General features: G+C 40.7%; 2 protein-coding genes across 2 annotated transcripts in view; one reads left to right on the top strand and one right to left on the bottom strand.

Annotated features, from left to right (window-relative positions):
- Positions 1 to 76, bottom strand: part of LOC147314533 (uncharacterized) — a 923-nt gene extending 847 nt beyond the window's left edge. Inside the window, exon 1 of the mRNA XM_086262820.1 lies at positions 1 to 76. This exon is cut by the window's left edge and continues 847 nt beyond it. Coding sequence (XP_086118946.1) covers positions 1 to 5 — 5 coding nt within the window. The 5' untranslated portion in view covers positions 6 to 76.
- Positions 1 to 24,071, top strand: part of grik4 (glutamate receptor, ionotropic, kainate 4) — a 362,254-nt gene that overhangs the window by 35,536 nt on the left and 302,647 nt on the right. The gene's annotated exons all lie outside the window — the stretch shown is intronic.

Raw genomic sequence — 24,071 nt, 5'->3', positions numbered from 1 at the left:
GCCATCTTCCCAATGTATTCTTGGATGTTCGTTGTCTCATCCTGGACTGTGGTGCTGACACTCACCAGTCCCCGGCCCCCTTCCTTCCGCTTAGCGTACAGCCTCAGGGTGCTGGACTTGGGGTGAAACCCTCCATGCATGGTAAGGAGCTTTCTTGTCTTTATGTCAGTGGCTTCTATCTCCTCCTTTGGCCAGCCTATTACCCCAGCAGGGTACCTGATCACGGGCAGGGCGTACGTGTTGATGGCCCGGATCTTGTTCTTACCATTCAGCTGACTCCTCAGGACTTGCCTGACCCTCTGCAGGTACTTGGTGGTTGCAGCTTTTCTAGCGGCCTCTTCATGGTTCCCATTCGCCTGCGGGATCCCCAAGTACTTGTAACTGTCCTCTATGTCTGCAATGTTGCCTTCTGGTAGTTCAATCCCCTCAGTTCTGACTACCTTCCCTCTCTTTGTTACCATCCGACTACACTTCTCCAGTCCGAACGACATTCCAATGTCATTGCTGTATAGCCTGGTAGTGTGGATCAGTGAATCGATGTCTCGTTCACTCTTGGCATACAGCTTGATGTCATCCATGTACAGGAGGTGGCTGACAACTGCTCCGTTCCGTAGTCGGTATCCGTAGCCAGTCTTGTTAATGATCTCACTGAGGGGGTTCAGGCCTATGCAGAACAGCAGTGGGGACAGAGCATCTCCTTGGTAGATCCCGCACTTGATGGTGACTTGTGCTATGGGCTTGGAGTTGGCCTCTAGTGTTGTACGCCACATCCCCATTGAGTTCCTGATGAAGGCTCTTAGGGTCCCATTGATCTTGTACAATTCTAGGCATTCCAGTATCCAGCTGTGGGGCATTGAGTCATAGGCCTTCTTGTAATCAATCCAGGCAGTGCACAGGTTGGTCAGTCTGGTCTTGCAGTCTCGGCTGATTGTTCTGTCTACCAGTAGCTGGTGTTTTGCGCCTCTGGTATTCTTGCCAATTCCTTTCTGTGTCCCGCTCATGTATTGACCCATGTGCCTGTTCATCTTAGCCGATATGATGCCTGACAGGAGCTTCCATGTAGTACTGAGGCAGGTTATTGGTCGGTAGTTGGAGGGGACCGGTCCCTTCTTGGGGTCCTTGGGGATCAGGACCGTCCGGCCTTCAGTTAGCCATTCCGGGTGTCTCTCGTTAACTAGCAGCTGGTTCATTTGTGCTGCCAGACGCTCGTGGAGTGCAGTTAGCTTCTTCAGCCAGTAGGCGTGAACCATGTCGGGCCCTGGTGCTGTCCAACTCTTCATACTGGAGACCCTTTCTTGGATATCTGCCACTGTGATGGTTACTGGACCCTGTTCAGGGAGGTCGCTGTGGTCTGCCCTCAGATCCTCTAGCCACTGAGCATTGCCGTTATGGGTTGCATCCTTCTCCCATATGCTCTTCCAGTATTGCTCCGTCTCCAGCCTTGGTGGTGCTGTTCTCTTATTGTTCCCTTGCCACTGAGAGTACACCTTTGCTGGTTCTGTGGAGAACAGCTGGTTTATTCTCCTGCCTTCTATCTCTCTGGTGTACCTCCTCAAGCGGCTGGCCAAGGCTGTGAGTCTTTGCTTGGCAGTTTCCAAGGCCTCAGGTATGGACAACTTGCTGTATTTCTTAGGCACCTTATTTGTCGCACCTTTCTGCAACTCCGTTAGTTGGCTAACCTCCCTCCGTGCTACTTTGATCTTGCCCTCTAGCCTCCTTCTCCATGGAGGGTACTGCCCCTTGTGGCTGTTCAACTTGTAGCCAAGCATCTCACTGATCACTGCTGCCGTATTGTAGATCAGCTTGTTAGTGTCGGTAATCGTGGTTGTAGGTATTGCCCGTAGTGCTGCATTAACATCATCTAGCAGACCTTCTGAGGGTACTTCACGTAATCTTGGTAACCGGCTACGGGGGATCCAGGTTTCAAGCTTGGCCATGATCCTATTTTTCAGGTCAGTTCCTCTCGCACTCAACTCTCCTATCGCACTTGGGGCTATGTACCCAATCTCGGGTGGGGGTGATGATATCTCCCCCCTGACCTGGCGTCCTGACTCCTCCTTGCCGTAGCATTTGTGTTGTACCTCGTCAATCTCTAGCTGTGAGAGCAGTCCCTTCTTTCGAATGTTGGAACACTGAGCTACTAGTTGTTTCGCCGTCATTGTGGATGTTGGGTATCGAAGAATCCATAGGTCCCTCATCCTATTCATGTAGCCCCTTCCGGCGGAAGGGGCTACATGAATAGGATGAGGGACCTATATATATATATATATATATGTATGTGTGTGTGTGTGTGTGTGTGTGTGTGTTTATTTTTCCATCAGAACATTCTTTACATTGTTTTGTTGTTTTTTAAATTTAAAGTTCACTTATCATGTGACTGACTGTAGTAAAACCTTTCAGTGTGGCTATATTATTAAATGGTACCAAGGGAGCTTAAGAACTTGTACAAATTTTTATCTGTCCGTTTTTGCACTTTGTCAGGCCATCAGTTGCAAATTGCATGTGAAAATATCCCATATTTTATGTCTGAACTCTAATGACTTGTAAAGCTTCTAAATGGTCCTCTTTTTTTCTTAATTCCTGGCTCTTCATCACACGTACAGCCATGCCATAATGAATCACTTAGGAGTGTGATTGCCTGTGGGCCTTCTGGGAAAGGTAGTGCGTGGTTGACAGGGCATCTGGCCAAGTTGTGCTATAAAAAAGCAGACCTAATAAAGCCAGAGTTCAATATGGGTCAGGTGCTTTGTACAACTGACCTCCCCATAAATCCAACTTTTCTCCTATCGAAATTGAATTCTTAAAAAATACACAGAAACAGTGATATATGTAACCTTTTACATCCAAATGTACAGTATTAGGTACATGTAGGGCTTATGATAAATACACTGAATATCTTCACATAATCATTAAAGGGGGGTTATGAGGTTGTCAGCATGAAGTATGGCTCTGTCAGGTCAGCACTTCATTTGGAACATGTGCAGAGGCAAGTGTACATCCAGCATCTTTCTTTGCTCCTTCAGCTGACATCTCATTAGAAGCATGTCAGGTCCCCCCACACAATGTTATAATGATTATACTGCAGGGATGGTGTGGTTTACCATGACGGAAGGAGAAAAAAAATGGAAAGAAGCTCCTAGCTGCCTTTTTCTCAGTGTGCAGTGATATTATCTCGGGGTTAATTGTAATGCCAGCGCAATAAATCAAAAGCAATGTAAAGCTCAGAAAATGGCATTTGTTAAATGAAGTTCTCAATAAAGACATATTAGTCATAACAAAGGGCTCAGTTTGAGACAAACACCTTTGAAGTGATAACCAACGCTAATATAATTTTAAAAGCGATTACTTCTTTTTCCTTACACAGGTTCTTTAAAGTCATAGGCCACAAGCTTTATCCAGTCATCCATGCTTCTTTTGTTGTATAAAGTTATATATGTGATGAGTGTTGTATATGACAAAAGTGCTATTTACTGCTGTAAACCACATCTGCTGTTCATTATAGTCCTTTTTTATCTCCTGACTAAAAGCAGCTCATCTTGATCTACCTCATCCTTGCTGTTAACAGCACCTAAAACAATTAAATTCAACCTTTTTATTGGTAGCTCTTTAGTGAACCATTATCTAATAAGCACCTGTTATCTGTTCGTTGGCAGAAAACTCCTGATGACGATTCAAAGGCCCGAGTCAGCAGGCACCAGTACTGCAGATACTAGACAAAAATGCACAGGTAGTGGTTTGTGTTTAGTCCATTCTGAGTTCTTAAATGATAAACAGATATAACTACTAATAATCAGCTGCATTGATTATTAAACCCAAGTCATGCAAATTGCTAATGATGGCTACTTTAGAATAACTTTGCTCTTAAATCCTAGCACAGTGTTTTTATGTGTTTTAAATTTCAGCAATAGTCTCTTAAATTTTATTTTGACTTATTTAATATGATGCCATCAGCACATTTGTATAGACTAATCAGTGTATGACAACCAAGAGGCTTTAGTGCCATGATCATTCGCAAAAAATATAAAGACATTGTCTCTTTTGTTATGTTCACAATGATCCCACACTGCTTCAATAATTTTGAGATTCCGGCTCTGGGGAGCCCAATCCATGTGTGTTTTTCTATCCAGTTATGCTTTTACTGCACTGACAGTGTATTTGGCATCACCATGCTAAAAAAGCTGCTGCCACTCAGGTGGTACTAATGGTACTTTTCTACCTTCATCATCCATCAAAATTGACAAGATCCAACACCACTGATTAAAACTGAGCCAATGATTTGAATGAAAATGTTTTAATTTGCATTATTCCCTCTGTAAGGTCTGATTTTCAGTTCAGTTCCTCTGCATACCTCAGCATTTCCGCCTTGTTTTCCTACCTTAAGGGTTTAAGAATATTTCTGATCTCCTTCTTCAGTAAACAATAAATTGCTCAGCTGAAGGGCCAGCAGCATCTCTCAGGTCCTGTGTCAGGTCTTTAACCTGGCCAATGATGTGTTTGTGTGACAGGCTCCTAGTAATGAAGCGGCTAAAGATAATTTTACATTGGTTCTGTTACGTCAGTGCAACACTGGTTCATCGGTGGAGTTAGATGCCTTATGCTTGTGTGATTCATAGGTCAGTATTAAGTTGCTTAATTAATCAAGAAAACATTGTTTTGAAAAAATAACCTGGAGAGCAGCTCAATACCTTTAAGAATCAAAATTATGTCTGGCCTCTTGGAAAAAAATATAAAGAATATAAAAACATCGCTATTCTATATAAAATATGGTAGAACTGTCCATTCGATTTATTTGCAAGACTCTACTATGTCCTGTATACTTATACTTTATGTGCTTAGGATTTTACAAGGGTATCATGATGCAACCCTGCTCATGCTGCTAGACTGTAATGCCCTCGACAGCACTTCAGATGAATCCTCCCTGGCTACATTTTTCTGCTGATGAGCGTAGCGTGCTCATTCTAACAGACTTAATGTTTATGTTTCATGGATCTCTTTGTGGTGATATTTCTTACACTTTTACATTTCTGAAGGCTCCCAGCCAAACACAACACAATGACTTTAATTAGCTAGAGTCTCTGGATACAAAGATAATTGTGAATAATGTAGTTGCGGTACCCAAGGGTGAATGAACACATCATTTGCCTCACGCCTTGGTTTCTCCTGCGGGGGCATTTCAAACCATTCTACCCCCTCAGTGAAGGTTAACTGTTATAAGGACACGGCGCAGAGGTGAGAGAAGGCCGCCTGATCATATTGACCCAATGATTCATCTTGCCTTCCCCTGTGTTTTGTGAATTGGGTTTAGTTGTGCTGTAGCTTTGTTGTAAATGGGCGGACAAGGTGACCCGTGTTGTAGATCAAACTGCTGAACAACTGCTTGGGGACAGGGTCCTACCCGCCTGACTGGACATCATTTTTCTCCATTTAGCCCCATCTCACACCTGTAATAGGGTGGTCGTCCACATGAATGCTCACGGCACCGCTGGGATAGAGCCGTGTTTTCGCTCACATTGCTTTGTCATTAACAAGAGTCAACAGGTTTACGTCACTTCTGTGCTAGCTTGAAAGGAGCCTAACCGCCAGTTGGTGTTTTTTGTTTAGACTTATTTCTTTGTGTTTTTAAAAATCTTATTCTTTTACCTTTGAATTGAAATCTGCTTAATAAAAGAAGATCATTGAGAATTGACAGCTTTGCCTCAGCTGTGAAATGCATCATGTAGAAAAATAAAAATAATCTCAACCTTATGAAAGCTCTTGTGACTGAGGTTTCCATTTTAAGGAGAATCTTTGTGTTTCTGCAGACACATTGACATTTTCTTTGCGGTTTAAAGATTCATGAGTTCATTGTGGACCATGAGCATAAAAACTAACAAAGCACCGTGCTGGCCAGGGAATGTAAATATCACAGTTTGAACATGAGCACAACAAGATACTCATTTGATAGCCATAATTGCAGTTTCTCTCCAAGCAGAGTACCTGAACTATTCACCAGGATGAAGAACGTGACATGGCTCAAATATCTGAAAACAACACCAAAATAGACTCTCTTGTTAGTCTTGGAAAAAACCCCACAGTCAATGCTATATTTCATTGAATGTACACGTATACTGACTCATTGTCAGTATACGTTGTTGTGCAGAAAAAAACAAACAAACTTTGGTACTTAGCTAATCTAATCTTGCACCCTTCATAAACATGCCTAAAAGAGTAGCTCATTTGCATGGGATGCACTTGTATTTTGATTACACAACTGGTAAAATGATGAGTTGGGGGACAAAAATCACATTTAAATGAATGTTTGAGGCTAGAATGCAACAGAGCATAAAAAGGCTCCAAATACATTAATGCATTTTTCTATTTAAAATGTAAAGAATAATAGTGAACAATGATATATATTATCTGTGTATGAAACATGAGTGTGTGTCTGTCTGTGTGTAAACGGTTGTGTATTCTGTATGTGCCATTCACTGTCAGATTGTGGCATGTTAATATATGCCAGGGAGCAAGATGTGCTCTCTCTCCTTCTCAAAGAAACATTTCTAACTTTCAGAGTGCATAAAAATCCGAGTGTTTGATCTTCATAAAGCTAATGTTCATTATCTATCTGATCCTTACCTGTTAAACAGTGACCACATGTTCTGTTTTCTTTTAGCTGGAATTTTTTGGTGTGTGTCATCCTTTTTTGACTGCCGATTTGTGGTCATTGAGCTTGTTATCGTTGAGGATCTTTTTCTGCTTTTTTATCTCTGACAGTGGATTGATATTCTGCCAATTCAGAATGTCTTTTAGGGTAAAATAACATTCCAGTAAGCTTTTGCTGTTAGTTTCTTCTCTCTTTTCAAATAGGCTTCTGTTGTTTGTATTAATTAAGTTTGCTGTGATTCGTGTTTGGACAGAGGGATGTTGGTGACTGACTGGAGTGTGTCTGAAAGGGGCAGTTAGTCTTTTCTGGGCTCAGCACTTGGGGCAGATGGCTTTGGGATGAAGGGTGCCCGGGGGAAGCTGGATATAAGGTAATTAAAAAATTTGAGTGCTCTCTTTTGAAAGTGAATTGTCTGACTAATTTTTCCCAGCATACTTTTGATCATGCTTTTTGGTTTTGTTTTGTCCAAAAAGGTAACTGAGTGGATGTGTTACTTTACTCTGCAATGGACTGGAGGACACTGTTCAACATTTAAGCTATATTTTAACTGGGATTTTGAAAGTGCAAACTTTTATCTTTATTTCCATTAAAGTTCATTTAGCTTTTGGTCAATTTACTAATATATTGAAACACATGCTTTTATAATTACACAAATAGAGAGAAAAGCCGGTGTTCAATCACCTTATTGTTTATGGTGAACTGTTGTTAATAAAGGTGAAAACACATACATTTTAAGTGGATTAAGTCTAAAGAAATCACGAACAAATTGCACCTCTGTCTTTTATCATGCACATACAAGAACAACCCTTACTTGTTACCCAAATAACAAGCCGTGGGTGACTAAGGACATCAAAGCCCTCCTCAACAAGAAGAAGAGGGCTTTCAGAGGGGGCAACAAAGAGGAGGTGAGGAAGGTCCAGGTGTTACTAAAGGACAAGATCAGAGAGGCTAAGGACAATTACAGGAGGAAGCTGGAGTGGAAACTCCAGCAGAACAGCATGAGAGAGGTGTGGAGGGGCATGAAGACCATCACTGGATTCAGGCCAACCAACAGCAGGGGAGCTGAGGGAGGTGAGAATAGAGCCGACGAGTTGAATCTGTTTTTCAATAGATTCGACACCACAGTGTCTGCTCCCACCCCCACAACCTCACCTGCAGTCAGCCTGGAATCCAGAGCCACACCACTGTGCCAGCCTCTCTCTTCACATGTTGCCTCATGTGAGATTCCTGACACCCCTCCCCCACCCATCACCTTCACTCAATACCAGGTTGAGATGCAAATGAGGAGACTTCACTCAGGCAAGTCTGCTGGACCAGACGGAGTGAGTCCCCTTGTCCTCAAGGCCTGTGCCCCCCAGCTGTGTGGAGTCTTTCATAAACTGTTTATGCTGAGTCTGAGTCTGCAGAGGGTCCCGGTGATGTGGAAGACATCATGCCTCGTCCCTGTACCAAAGACGCCTCGTCCCAGTGGCCCCCAGGATTACAGGCCCGTGGCACTGACCTCCCACATCATGAAGACCCTGGAAAGGCTCATCCTGGACCAGCTGCGACCCATAGTAAGACCACATCTGGATCCCCTTCAGTTCGCTTATCAGCCTCGTCTCGGAACAGAGGACGCCATCATCTACCTGCTCAATCGTGTCTACACCCATCTGGACCAGCCGGCGAGCACTGTGAGGGTCATGTTTTTTGACTTTTCCAGTGCTTTCAACACCATCAGGCCGACCCTCCTGGGTGATAAGTTAGCAGCGATGCAGGTGGATGCTTCTCTGGTGTCCTGGATTGTTGATTACCTGACAGGAAGACCACAATATGTACGTCTCCCACAGTGTGTGTCTGACAAGGTGATTAGCAACACAGGGGCACCACAGGGGACTGTCCTCTCCCCCTTCCTCTTCACCCTCTACACCACAGACTTCAGCCACTGCACAGAGACCTGCCATCTTCAGAAGTTTTCTGATGACTCTGCGGTGGTTGGATGCATCAGCAGGGATGATGAGACAGAGTACCGGGCTGTGGTCGACTCCTTTGTCACGTGGTGTGAGCAGAATCATCTGCAGCTCAACGTGGCAAAGACCAAGGAACTGATCGTGGACTTCAGGAAGACCAGGAAACACTTGACCCCTGTTTCAATCCAGGGGGTCAGTGTTGACATTGTGGAGGACTATAAATACCTTGGAGTACACATTGACAATAAACTGGACTGGGCTAAAAACACCACAGCACTTTACAGGAAGGGCCAGAGTCGTCTCTATTTTTTGAGGCGACTGAGGTCCTTCAACATCTGCCAGAAAATGCTGAGGATTTTCTATGAGTCTGTGGTGGCCAGTGCGATCCTCTATGCTGTTGCATGCTGGGGGAGCAGGCTGAGGGTCGCAGATGCCAACAGACTTAATAAACTGATCCGTAAGGCCAGCAATGTTGTGGGGATGGAGCTGGACTCCCTCAAGGTGGTGTCGGAGAGGCGGATGCTGTCCAAGATAAAGACAATGTTGGATAACACCTCCCACCCACTCCATGACATGCTGGTCAGTCACAGGAGCTCGTTCAGTGAGAGACTGAGATTACCGAAAAGCACCACTGAACGACACAGGAAATCATTCCTGCCTGTGGCCATCTCCCTGTACAACGCATCCACTTAACACACTGTTTGCTGCTACAACTACACATGTTTCTTTTCCAAATATTTATTTATAAGTGACTTATGTATGTATGTATGTATATATATGTATATATTGTACTATTCTTAGTTAGCGTATTGTCTGTCTTGTCTTAATGTTGGTTTAAAATGGAGCACTGTAACAAAAAATAATTTCCCCCAGGGATCAATAAAGTATTCTGATTCTGATTCTGATTCTGATTATAATCTGAAATGGAGTTTCAAAAATTTTTCCCCAGCTCTTCCAACTGGTTAAAGGAGTTGGCTAAATCCAACCGTTTATTTATTTGTAACTCTTTTACCTGGATACTTGACTGAGGTGCATGGCCACTTTGATTCATGAGTGTCCTGCTAGCACAGGGGTGGCTGAACTTTAGGTTCCAAGGGTCAGTGTCCTCCAGGTTTTAGATGTGTCCTTGATCCAACACTGATTTAAATGGCTAAATTACCTCAACATTTCTTGAAGTTCTCCAGAGGCAAAGGAACTAATCATTTGATTCAGGTGTGATGACCCAAGGTGAGATCTAAAACCTGCAGGACACCGACCCTTGAGGCCTTGAGTTCCCAACCGCTGTGCTAACAGCTGGAGCCAAGCTACCCATCTGCCAGAATTCATCCACTACTTCGAACACAAATCACAACAGTTGTGTCAAAGCACATTTGTGAAGTCCTGTTTGAATCCTCAAGATGAGCATTTCTGTTGTCGCCATCTTGTTTGCCAAAAAACGGACATAATGTGGAGGCATGGGTCTGACTGTGAATCTACATACTCACTGGCTAATTCTATAGGACTGGAAATGTTTTTGCAATCAGAGGTATCACCATCTTATGGCTGTCAGAGAGAACAGAGGTTTTAAGGCACTTCCACTTTGGCTCCATTTTTGTATCCCAGAAACTTTGTCCATGCTTTATGCTGCCAGAGTCTTTAAACTAGTCTTTTCACCATATGTGAGCTGGTTTTGCCTTTTGGATTATTTAAAGGATTATCTGATTGTTATTCTGCTGGCTCGGAGCATCCAAAAAGTTTGTGCATCAGTTATGGTAAGTGTGTTTCTGGTGTTTTATTAGTTAATTAGCTGGTATGTGTACCTTTATGTGTTGCACTAGTACAGTTTGTGAATGTAGCTTGCTAATCAAGCTAGCTAGTGTTAGCTAATAAATTACCACATTACATTGATTCGTATTAAAAACTGTTTGACTCAAAAAAAAATCAGCACGGCCACCAAGACTAATAAGTTTCCAGATATGGAGTCCAAAATCAGCGTTGGGGTTTTTACTCAAGAAGAGTAATGTGTTATTTCAGGGGCGTCTAACTCCAGGCCTCAAGGGCTGGTGTCCTGCACGTTTTAGATGTGTCCTTGATCCAACACAGCTGATTTAGATGGCTGCTTCCTCAACATGTCTTGAAGTTCTCTACACTTCTTTTAAAACTTTTGGGACTTTTGTTTATGATTCTTGATAAAAATGCTAGGGAGCTGTTATATGATTGGTCTTTGTTGGCTTCCTCATTGCTGTGTAACAAAAGAGGCAAGTGTTGAGAGAAATATCCTTTACATGAATCTTTCAGTAAAACGTCAGTGATTTGTCAACCAGATTTGATGTCAAGAGTCATGTAAAATCATACAGCATTGTATGTTTGCTATTATTTCTAACTGTTTATATAATTCAGCCACCTTGACAAAGAACTAGCTCCCATAAATAGATAGCAATATCTGTCTGCCAGGTAGTCACTCTAAGGTTGATTGAATTGACAATGTAGCCAGAGTTCCATTAAGACACATCATGCATTCGCTTTGGATAAAATATAGAGGAGGAATGACCTATGCTTGAATAGTCTGCATGTGTAGGTGGCAGCAGTGGAGCTGAGGTGAGGGGGTTACATGTTTGTGTACACACTCATTTGCTCACTATCTGCAACTCAAAAGGACATAGACGACAACAAATGTGGCATAAGTGTGTAGAAAACCCCCACATTGCCAAGGCCCTCCACTTGAGTGACATCTCTTAGTGATTACCATACATACTCCATCAACGGATCAAAGAGAGTTGCTCTGCTATTCAACTCAAAGAGACTGACTTGGTGTTGTGTGCTAGATGATGATAATTGAAATTGCTCCTCTCGTCACTCCAACTTAGTTACTCTTCTTGTTTTTTCTCATCCATTAACACTTCTCTTCTTCTCTCTGTTGCTCCCACCCCCTGCTCCCACTATCTCCTCACCCTTCTCCTCTCCCCTCTTGGCCTTTTTTATTTCCCCCTCAGTGAGTTTCTCTTCATTCACCGCTTCTGTCTGCCCCCACCCTAGCTTTCCATGTTTTTTGGCTCCCATCTCAGAGCAGAATGTCAATGGTTATTGGAAGACTGTGTTTAGGATTCGCACAGTGTGCTGGCATAAGCTTATAAGAGTAATTAGATCTTCACTTGCCGTTGTTCTTCACTTAAAATGGAGGCTATCGTTTTTGTCTCTTCTCCTCCCCGATCATTTGACATTCTGACTTCTGCATGGGAACAAAGGGAAACAAAAGAAAGCCAAAGAGGGAGGTTTGCAGACAGAGAAAGAAACATAGATAGAGGACACAGTGAGGGGAACGAGACCAATGAAGGGAGCAGAGCACAGAAGTTGACCGGATTAAAATAAAATGGAAGTTTCTTTGCTTCTGATTTACTTTACACACAATATAAAGTAGACAAATAGGATCACTAGTGTGTAGATAAGGTCTGCTGGAGATACATAGCATGTCAACATCATATATACAGCATGTTTGTCTGCATGTGCAAACACAGGCTGTCCCTTCTTATGAGAATACTGATGCAAACGCATACAAGTGTGCATACTATTCAAATGCATGTACACAGAAATATGACAAACCCTTTATTCCCTGTTCAAATGTGGTCTGATGAGTGTGTCATGTCCTTGTCAGTGTCTCTTCTCATCAACAAGACTTCACTTCAACTTCGAGCTTTTCTACACTAGCAGAATTCTAATCCTAAAGTGTTGCTGGATCACGTTTGGCAAACAGACAGGCAAAGCGCAGCTTATGGCTCAAGGGGCTCAGAGTAAATTTGAAATCTGTCTGCCTTTTTCAGCTTTGATAACATAAGCTTTGATAGACCAACTGCATTTATCCAAGCAAGCGTAAGTAATCAAAATAACTTTTTTTGGCCACATCTAGTTTGGTCAATTTAGTTAATTAATCTTAATCTTTTTAAGGTATGCTGTAAATACGTCTAGCTTTAAGACAAGTTAGTGAGTTTTTAATGGATAAAAGGAAAACATTTGTTTTAAATTGATCATTCACTTTTCAGTCACAGTCACCAGAGGTCTTTAGTCACCAACACAACACTGCTTGGATTAGACATCCCTACTATAAATTTAGCATTATATGAAGTAAGTTTTAAGTGATGCCCTTGATTCACGAGTTGTTTGTGTCCCATTTCAGCTGGCTTCTTAGCAGAATAGACTATCTTTCTTCTAGAGTTCACCAGGAAATGTCTCTTCAAATCTTATCTTCAGAATGCCAGGACTGTGGGTCATGGGTGTCTGGATATTTTTATACCTCAAAAGCACCATAATAACTGCAAGACCACAGAAGAAGACTCGATGTCTCTTAACAAGGAAGAAAATCAAAATGCATGGTTTTAAATCTGCATCGGTACAAAGAAAATATGAAGGGAACATTTTTTTTTAATTTTTTTTTTAGGTTTCAAGACTCAGAGCTGGAAAATAGGACAGTTTGTTCTGGAAACTGAAGGTTCTGAGTTCAGGCTGGGGTCTTTCTGTGTGGAGTTTGCATGTTCTTCCCGTGTTTGTGTGGATTCTCTCCGGGTACTCCGACTTCCTCTCACATTCTAAAGACATGTTAGTGGGGTTAGGTTAATAGGTGACTCTAAATTGCCCATAGGTGTGAATGTGAGCGCGAATGGTTGTCTGTGTTAGCCCTGTGACAGGCTGGTGACCTGTTAAGGGTGTACCCTGCCTCTTGCCCCAAGACAGCTGGGATAGGCTTCAGCCCCCCGAGCCGAAATACAACATGGCTTTTATTCATAGACTTTTCTGATCTATTAGGATCTGTTCTTTTTAAATATGACTGTGTTCTTATCACTGGTGATTTTAATATTCATATCTGTTCTAAGGATGATCCATTAGCCAAAGACTTTCTTGCTCTAACTGACTCCCTTAACCTTGTTCAGTGGGTAAATGAACTAACCCACTTTAAAGGCCATACCCTTGATCTGTTTTTTCATATGGCCTGGACATTTGTATTAAGGACATTGACAATGTTGTGATCTCTGACCACTTCCCAGTTATTTTTGATGTTGATTTATGCAATACAGAACTGCACCCTGAGGGCCTCCGACGCCCTATGTGCATATTAATTCTGAAACTGTGGCAAATTTTTCTGTGGCCTTCCTTAATTCTGCACCCACTATTATTGATTGTCCCACATATCATACAGGTGATGACTTTGCTAATTCTTTGCTATCCACATGCTCCTCTATCCTTAACGTTGTAGCACCTATTAAATGAAATGTCCTAGAACCCATTCCCTGCGTTGGTTAAACGACTCTACACATGCCGTACGACGTGTGTGTCGCTGAGCTGAGAGGAGGTGGAAAAAACACAAGCTCCAGGTATCCTTTGATATCTTATGCACCAGCCGCCTGAAGTTTCAAAATGCTGCTAAAATGGCTAAAGCAGCTTTCTTTTCTGAAATTATTGAGACTAATGGCCATAATCCTCAAATGCTGTTTAAAATCTTTAATTCAGTGGTGAATCCCTGTCATGAAATGCCGACGGTGTCTTCTCTGGCTCTCTGCGAACAATTTTTAAATTACTTCACAGATAAAATTTTTATCTCTCAAGTTTTCACATCGTTTAGGTGTGAGCCCTGCTTTCACCCCTGGATGTTTATCAACTTTTCATCAGCTTGAGCCGGTGTCACTCCCTGCCCTTAAGTAAATAGTTGAACAACTGAAAAATACAAATTCTGTATATGACATTCTCCCATCACACGTTATCAAGGATGGTTTTGATGCAATTGGGCCCAGTATTTTAACTATAATGAATTCATCATTGCTTTCCGGCCATGTTCCGCCAGCCTTTAAACATGCTGTAGTGACTTTGTGAACTACAGGCCGATTTCCAAGCACCCGTTCCTGTCCAAAATCTTGGAGAAGATAGTTCTCTTGCAACTCCAGGCCTATCTGGATGTGAACAACATCAGTAATAAATTTCAGTCCGGCTTTAAACCACATCATAGCACTGAAACAGCTCTACTGAGAGTCCTTAATGATCTTCTTCTAATTGCCGATTCAGGCTGCTCTGTGGTCTTAGTCTTATTGGACTTGTCCTCAGCCTTTGATATGGTGGACCATAATATTCTACTAACAAGGTTAGAAACATACAGTGGGCATTAGAGGTGACGCCCTTAACTGGTTTAAATCATATCTTTCGAACAGGTCCTCCTCTGTCACTCTGGGTACCTATTCTTCCTCTGCTGAATCCTTCTGCTGTGGTGTGCCTCAAGGCTCTGTGTTGGGCCCAATGTTATTCTCACTGTATATGCTACCTCTAGGCTTAATCTTTGAAAAATACAATATGTAACTTAATTGCTATCCTGATGTTATACAAATTTACTTCCAGCTAACTGATGATGTTGCTCTGTCACTGTACTCCTTCCTAGAATGCATGAGAGAAATGAAAGAATAGCTTTTGGGCAACTCTCTTATCTTAAATGAAAAGAAAAATGAAATTGTGGTTTTTGACAGTCATATTTCCCGGGGCCAACTAGTTGATACCTTTGGATCCCTCGCCACTTTTCTCTCTGACACTGTTAGTAATCTAGGTGTGCTGCTAGATAGCTCTTTCAAATTTGACCAACAAGTGTCCTCTGTAGTCAAATCTAGCTTCTACCAATTGCGTCTTATTTCAAAGGCTAAGCATTAGGTACCACATAAGGATCTTGAAAACCTTATTCATGCCTTACTGTAATTCCTTTTACTTTGGTCTCCATGCTGCTCTTCTCCATAGATTACAGCTTGTCCAAAATGCCACGCCTTTTGACTGGAACCGGAAGTTTTGCCTCTATCACCCCTGTCCTTGTTGATTTGCACTGGCTTCCCATCAAATACCGCATCGACTTTAAAATATTGCTGCTTACCTTCAAAATTATAAATAATACAGCACCTAGTTATCTTGTCGAACTTCTTAGACCATACACCCCTGGGAGAGCCCTCAGATCGTCAGCCCAATTACTCTTGGTTCAGCCTAGATCTCGGCTTAAAACCAGAGTTGCCCAGGCGTTTGCCCTGGTTACACCTAACCTGTGGAACAACCTTCCCATTGCTGTTCGCGTGTCTGACTCCATCCAATCATTTAAATCACGATAAAAAAAAATCGCTTATTTAACCTTGCCTTCCCAGTTAGTTAATGCGTGTATTTTATACTTAATTCCATTTTTATCTTTCTACATATGTTCGTCTAGTTAAAACCTGTGTGTTTTTTAGCAAGTTTGATTTGATATTCACTTTTATTATTGTGTAATTAGTGCCATTGACCTGTTAGCAAATTCAGTACTTTGTTAATGGTCTTAAATTTTAATGTTTTAACCTGCTGTTTTATTGTGAAGCACTTCGGTATACCGTTTTAAATTTACTATATAAATAAAGTTGTATTGTATTGTATTGCAGATATTTAATGCTACAAGTTAACATTCCTCTATGTAGTTTTCTGACAACATGACACAGTATTCGGGAGCAGTCCAGTAATAAACAATATTTTAAAGTTTGCTGAAAAAAAATAGATGTTCAATGCTATTTTTTTACAGACCTGTTGGATCTATTGTTCATTTTTAAAAAATAATTTGCTTCCTTCCTAGATATTGAAAAGTTATAAGAATATAATTAAATAAGCTGTAAAAGAAATACACTGCTGCAGTCACGTAGCTTCACCACAATCAAATACAGTTATTGCGTGGAATTGCCAAGATGCCACTGAAACAGTTGTAATGCTAACTCAATATTTAAAAATACAATAAAGACCTCACCTGTATAGAACCAGTTAAACCTTTATTTTTTTGTACTTTATGATGAAAAGGATGACATTTGAGTGATGCACTAAAAGCACGATTATAGTTTTGCCCTTCAGAGAGAATTAGTCATCAGTGATGGGGGAATACAGGAGAGGTCAATACTGCTTGTTCTCCTCCTCAAGACAAGAAAAATGATTGATGTTGAAATCCTAATCTGGCTGAGCAGATGCTGAACCACTTTGGGCCTGCAGTCCAGTCAACATGTTGGCTCAGTCTTAGTGGGTGTAATGTATGTTTATGTGTATGTATACAGTATAGAGATTATATAGAGTTTTGTGAGAGTACAGAACACTACTCTTCTTTTTTTCTTTGCCAGTGAAATTGGGCTATAATTAGTATTTAAAAGATGATGAGCACATTTCAGCAGGCTAAACCTTATTTTATTGTTAAATTGTTGATTAAATCCATTTACTTTTATATAAAAAATGTGTCTATGAAATGTTTTACCTGTGACTGAGATAAACCCATTAGATGTAGATCCAAGTGTTCCAGTTTCTGTTTTCCAACAAATGATTCATCACAATATCATAGTAATTGTGTCAAAACAATCTATTGCACATGCATATTAAATGCACAAGTGCATGCAAATCTGGCTAATTATGATACAATACCAGTATAGAAAAGTCCTGAGGCACAACAATGCAACAGATATTATTCAAAGACAAAATCAAATTATTGCAGTTTTTTCAGTGTATTATTTTGAATTCCATTCTCCTACATGTAACATATATCTTTTTACACCACATAAACCTGTGTGTTGAAATTCACCTTTTTTAAATATTACCTGAACTTACATCTGAAATATTTTGTGAAATAAAAACGGACCTGCAGTTTTTTACAGTGTTGTTTTTGGATGCGGTTGATGCCTGTCCAGTTTCAAATTTTCATATATTTGGCAGACTTTTCAAAGTATTTTTGGCTTGCCCACACTTGCTGCACATTTGCAACCCATTTATCAACCTATCTCCACCCCAGCTCCATTATTATGGTGTGTCTGATATAATCAGTGTCATATTTGCTGTCTTGCTGCTCTCTCCCATGCTTTCTATATATGCACATGGAAGGATGGGAATGTACCAGAATGGAACCATATCACAAATTATAAATTTCTGGAGCTGGAAATAGCAGTCTTCTCTAATTATGGTGGCCTTGACTGAAATGGTGTCATTGTTTTAAATTGTGCCACTTGCCGCCACTTACTTATACTGCTGTATTATTGTATAAACCTGGATGACTGAGAACCTTCACAGACATTATTGTATAAAGCACTCATTTCCATACATTGTGATTTGTTTTATGTTGTTCTTTATTCTTCCCATCAGTTACGTGTAGCACCTATCACTAATCATCCACTCAGTCTTCCCAGTATATACTGTATACTCCCTGCTGTTTCTTCATCAGTAAACAGATTGTCTTGGTACTCTCTGCAGTCAAGCTTTACAGCCGTTGAAGTTTGAATTTCTTGTGTTTTCTTTTTTATCACTTAAGATATTTCCCTGTGTATTCTAGTTTGCTCATGTGTCAAGTAATTTCTCCTTGGCTTATGAACAGTTTTTGGTTTTTACCTCTGTGCCCTGGCTAAGTTGTTTGCCTTCTGTGGATGACCCCCTGGCTAAAGACTTTGATTTCAGACCTCATTCCCAGTCTCTTAAGACCAGCAATTGGGTCCTGCATCTTGAACTACTGTATCACAAACAGTCTTACACTGAGATTTTAACAGCATTGTTTGGCTTTTTGGTTGCTTTTATTATTCTAAACTCTAGTTTTATAATTTTTCTTTTCACTATTTTTATTAGGGCTGCCCTCTGAGAGTGGATGCATTAGTTGAAGACCCATTACACCATTCAGATTTTTATGCCACTTAGCCTCATTTCTCTGCCTTCCTCCGCCTGTAATCCTGACGGTGCTGTCAACATGCCACAATGACTGATTTACATGTTATATAAAGTAAGTTGCCATGAACATTATTGTCCTGATGACAATTATAATAATATGCTATATACTCACTGGCCAAGTAAAAATTGGTAGTACCCATTTTACCTTTAGAAATGCTTTAATTTTTCATGGTGTCGATTCAGCTAGGTGGTGGAAACATTATACAGGGATATTGACATTATAGCATCGCACTGTGCTGTAGATTTATCCATCAATGATGCAAATCTCCTTTTCCACCACATCCCAAAGTTGCTCTATTGGATTGCATTATGGTGACTGCAGAGGCCATTTCAGTGCAGTGAACTCATTGTCATGTTCAAGAAAGTAGTTTGAGATAATGTGATATTTGTGGCATTGTTATCCTGCTGGAAGCAGCTGTTAGAAGACGGATACACTATGGTCATAAAGGGATGAACATGCAACAATACTCAGGAGGGATGGAGCCACGCTTTCTTGTTGTTTTTGCCAAGTTCTGACCATACCATCCAAATGTTAAAGAAGAAATCGAGACATTTTCCTTGTCTTCCATTATGTAGAATACAGACAAATATTACACCTGCTGAATGTTATATTTAAATAAGAAAATGATAGCTCTAAAGCAAGGATGGCTCATGTTTCTCTGTCCTTGTGTCTCTACCTCGCTTGCTTGTACATCAAGTGAGGAGTTATTTTATGAGCATGTAGCAGCAGCCACTAGACTGCTTCATGAGTACTTAGTGTAATAAGCCATAAACTATGCAAATTTGTCTAAATTTCGGTGTAACAGCTCTTATGTACTCTTTCTGCCTCCTCCCTATCACTTCTGAGGGGGTCTGAACAGTAAAGGTTACAAGCTAATGAGTCAGCCTAAAAAGTAATCGCACAGCAGCAACACAGCAGCAATTTAAACTTTGGAAGAACATTAAAAAAGAGATGAAAACTCGATGAGGAAGAATTTGCATCTTTAACAACAATAAATGGAAACAACTACTTCAAATAGGAAAATTGTATATACTTGAGAATTTTCAGTGTTTTCAAACTCCACAATCCAGTTAACTATATTTAATTGTTTCATATTTTAAATCTTAACATGTCTTAAGATGTTGGACATATAATTCTGACACTAATGCAAACTCTATAGCTGTACAGTGTGTATCAAGTCAAAAAGCATGATGCCATGGGGTTTGCTTATAGGCCGAGTCTACTCCACAAACTGGAAGCACTTTGAATTGTATACATGCTGGAGCATCAGTTAAAAGCAAAAAGACACAGGGGATCTGTTTCAAATCTTGTTCCCTCTTTTTGGAATCGCTAACACCAGCCTCTGCATGTGAAACACTGTTGAACTGAATTCATTTCAGATTTAAAAAGCCTTAATTTGATCCTGTTGAAACCTAAAGAAAGCCTTCTAGGAAAGGGAATGAACAACTATCGGAGTGAAGGGTCCATCTAATTCAGCTGGGGGAAAAAAGCAATTTGGTGGCAACCCTAATTTTCAACCAACTGCTTTATGGTTTCTTTTGTACCTCACTTTAAAAAGCAGGTTTTAAGAAGTGCATCATACAGGAACTTCATTATAATATTCATGACTGCATGCAGCTACAATAACTCTGTGTTACATGAAAGGTCTCTTTGATTTTGAGAAAACAAACAATCCATTAGCTGTTTCAGCGGCCTGAGTGCGGTCACCGATTAGCTGGACTTTCTCCCTTCCACTTCAGTCCAGCAGAGCACTTGTTCTTCCCCATCCTTCTCTAACGTGTCTTCCCCTCGCCATCCCTTGCTACTCAATGGCTCTTAAAATGGCTATCAACACATGTCCGTCATAGTTAGATCAGCCGCAAATCCCAGATTTTCATTAAAGATAAGTAAATATATAGTTCTGCTGCATTTAGTCCTTCATATTAAGTCTGACTTCATCTGAGGAGCACAATGATCACAAACTGAAAACACATGTCTAATAAAGAGAGAAAAAGAGAGCTGAAATGAGAATTTCACGAAGGTTCCAGGCTGCTGCTTCTAATCCTCCACAGTCGGTGCTGCCAATCGACGTAGCCCAGCCAGCTGCTGCTGATGGGGCTTGATGTGAATGTGGTGGGAGTGACGGTACACTCCCATCAAGAGGCAGAAGCAGCAGCAGCCAGTGATTAATCCTCATGCTGCAGCCACTAATGATTTATTTATTTGGAAATTACAGAGCCCTGGGAGTGCTGGGCACGATTGATAACGAAACCCAAGAGCGAGGGTGGGGACGAAGGGGAGGTAGGCTCAGATATTTACCACTTCCTCCCACCTCAGTGCTTGTCAGTTCCTTTGTCGACTTATAAAATATACAGACTGTGTGTGTGTATGTGAATCCATACACAGGGGGCCTCAAGAGGCTAATTCTCAAATTGACATCAGGGGAGATTTCCAGAAGAACACTTTTTTCAGATGCTAAACGTTGCATGGGGCTTTTCTGCTGTAGGCAGGAGTTTAGCAGCGGCACAAGATTCCTGCTGTGAAGATATTGATGTTTGATCGCAGGGTGTCTTGCTCTAAAAGTGGGTGTAGATGTTTTGTGCAAGACAGGCAATTAATACATTATTTTCATCTTTGTCTAACGCTGAAATTGAAGTGTTTATGCAGTAGTTGGACAGCAGTTTATTTACATATGCCTGCTGTCTTTGTCTGACGAAGAATGTGGTTTTAGAGCCCGGGGTGGCAGATTCTGTTGAGACTTATTGTTAGTCAGACTCTTTTCATCCATGAAAGCTCATACAGCTCAAATTCAAGCTAAATGAAGTTAGCTTTAAATATTTTATACTATACTGACATGATGCTTACTGAAGCCATTGTACTATGGTACGTTGTTATAGCATAGTATATGACTATGTGAACTGGGACATGGGTGATGATGAGCTTTTTGTCATTGTGCTAAAAGCTCCAGTCTGTAAATCACCACCATGAAGCTCTGCTAACATGATTTATTTGACCTCATTAACGTTAATTGAAGTTGCTTTCCTCTTCTCACTGAACTTTATGTAAGCACTGTTGAGATGAACTCTTGAGAATACGGTTGGACTCTGATTATCATGAACACAATTATTGTGGTTGTCGTTATTGTTGCAGTATTGTTGAAATATTGTGCAAATGTTCAAAAAGCACACACTTGTACACACTCACATCTGAGTACAACTGATAATTTACAGGCTTAGCACCTGGAGCCATAAATTCCCAGCCAAGTTTGATACCAAGGCTCTAACACACACACACACACACACACACACACACACACACACACACACACACACACACACACACACACACACCCTTACCCTTCTGTGTAGCATTTCAGTATATCAAATGACCGCAAATGAGCCTTAAAAAGACTGTGACAGTAATGGCATTAAGCTCAACAAGTAACATAAACACAGGTGTTTCATATAGGAGTCTACAGATTTCTCTTGCTGGAACACTTGACAACCCCCAGTGATTTTAATCTAAGCTGTCCAATGTGTTATCATTAGCATTTAGTGAACAGAGTTTGCAGACACAACATACACTGCAGAAAATCAATAACTAGAGCAGGAGAATCAAACTCATTTTACTTTGTGGGCCATATGCAGTCTAAGTTGTTCTGTAGTGTATCAGAAAGATACAATCCAATAATTGAAATGCCTAATAAGCCGGTCCCACCAGGAAAAAAAAGGAAAGCACACTTTGTTTCTCTTTCTTTTAATGTAAATAAGTTTAAGTATACATTTAATAAACCACCCATTTATAAAACTAGGGATGAATACCCTGAGAAAAATAAGTGTAATTTCAATAATGTGTCTTATTGAGAAATTCTACTGAAAGCAGTCAGGGTGGCTCTTTGGGATTACACTTTCAGGGAACAAATTACCATTACAGAAAATGAAGCAGCGGCTCATTACTCCGACTTCTGTTAATTCACAAAAAGCGTCCCGTGTTATTTACTGTGGATACACTGTGAAAAATCAGAGCATTTTATAGTAAATAGGGGGAAAAAAGCAGGAAAGATTTGTTTTTGTTTTTTTTAATCTTCTGTCACATAAATAACAAACAAGCAAAACCCACCTCCCAAAACCTAAGTTTCATTTTCTGTGAATTATTGGTTTATCTTTTGGAGTAGTAAGCCAAGCTGGCTAATTTATTAGTCAGTAACGCATAAAATTTAGAAACTAGACAAATTTATGCTCTTGTTCATTGCAATTTTCACCTTTTCCTAAACTATCAGGTGGGTTGGATTGCATATGTTGGACACTCCTGGTATAGAGGAACTGCAACTATTTACCTTTACATTACTGAAAACCCATCATTTGTCAGGAATAGGAGGAAAAAACAGAAAATTATTCCCCTTTTATCAGGTATTTTGTATTATTATGGTGCATCATTGTGAACTCCATATTTCAAAAGATATTTTAACCGACACAAGTAAAGTATTAATATTAATGTGAGAAATTAAAAGCACATGAAGGCACTCACCTCTAAGTCCATTTTGTGATTCTTATGTATTGAATGCTAGTTGATATCTAACCAGTATGACAAAACTGCATGTCATTATATTTGAAACATTTTTATCAGTATTGCAATATGCAAGAGATGTGTGTGTGTGTGTGTGTGTGTGTGTGTGTGTGTGTGTGTGTGTGTGTGTGTGTGTGTGTGTGTGTTTTAATAGCAAAGTCTTAATTGTATCTCATATGTTTTCTCATAAGAAGCACATTCTGGTGAGGCCATTTTGCAGATTGTAATTAGGCCTCGGGTTGAATATGAGTGGATCTTTCAGCCCACTGGCGATTGCAACAGACTGAATAGGACTAAACAGAACAGATGCCCCCTATGGCAATGTGACTCAGTTTGATTAATCCAGGGGCTTTGCTCGTTCAAAAACACAGAGGAAAAATGTCTCCCTTTACCACGGCATCATGCTTTCTGTCTATTTTCATACTCTCTGTCTATTGTTCCCTCTTCTCTTTCCAAGAATCTGCATTATTGCCCTGCTTTGAATTCTCCCATTGTCCTCCCACTCATCTTGTTCTGGATCTCTTTCTCATCACCCAACTCTCTTTCCCCCATTCACGCGGCTTCTCTTCATTACTTTTCAAATACTCTGCCCAAGAGATGAATGTATATCTCAGGATCAAGGTGTTTTCTTTTTCCTTATGGGTTTTTGTTTTTGTTTTTATTTTTTGTCACCGTACCAGTCATTGGTTTGTAATCTGCTCAATAAAAAACATGAAAGCTCCTGTAAGCATCATGAGCGAGCTGTAGTGCTTTCAGTCTGAGCCCGGTCAGTTTCTCTGTCCTCACCTTCTAATTTGACTCTCTACCTAACTTGTCTCTGGTTTTGTGAGTTTCCAAGGCAGACAGCGATTCTGAAAGCACTTTCAATCAAGTCGACTTAGCTGGTTGCATTAATGGCCTTTCGTCGGCCCTGCATCTTCTAGTGCAGATTTCATTCCGAATGGGTGTTGTTATTGCATGTAAATTGCCCTGGAGCAGTTTATGTTGTCAACAAAGAAATTATTTGGCATGTCTTCGCCAGTATATTGCTGAATCGCTTATGCTATCTTACTCACAAGCTGGCTGTAACGATTCTTGTTGTTTTCTTTCAAATGCATTTGAATTGTGATTGGATCATGTTCTTCATTTATTTGCCCCCACAATGGCGAATAGCCAGCGACAAAGATACTATTAGCACTTAAAATAAGTGTATTGCATACATATATGCATAGTAGGTGTAAAGAATCAGTGTGAGGGT

The sequence above is a fragment of the Aulonocara sp. 'chitande type north' Nkhata Bay genome, linkage group LG14 (assembly GCF_057382095.1).
Source record: "Aulonocara sp. 'chitande type north' Nkhata Bay isolate Kocher_YH1m ecotype deep benthic linkage group LG14, A_spYH_male_GT1.1, whole genome shotgun sequence".
Classification (NCBI taxonomy): Eukaryota; Metazoa; Chordata; class Actinopteri; order Cichliformes; family Cichlidae; genus Aulonocara; species Aulonocara sp. 'chitande type north' Nkhata Bay.
Note: the sequence above shows the minus strand (reverse complement) of the source record. Positions and strands in the feature narration are given on the sequence as shown.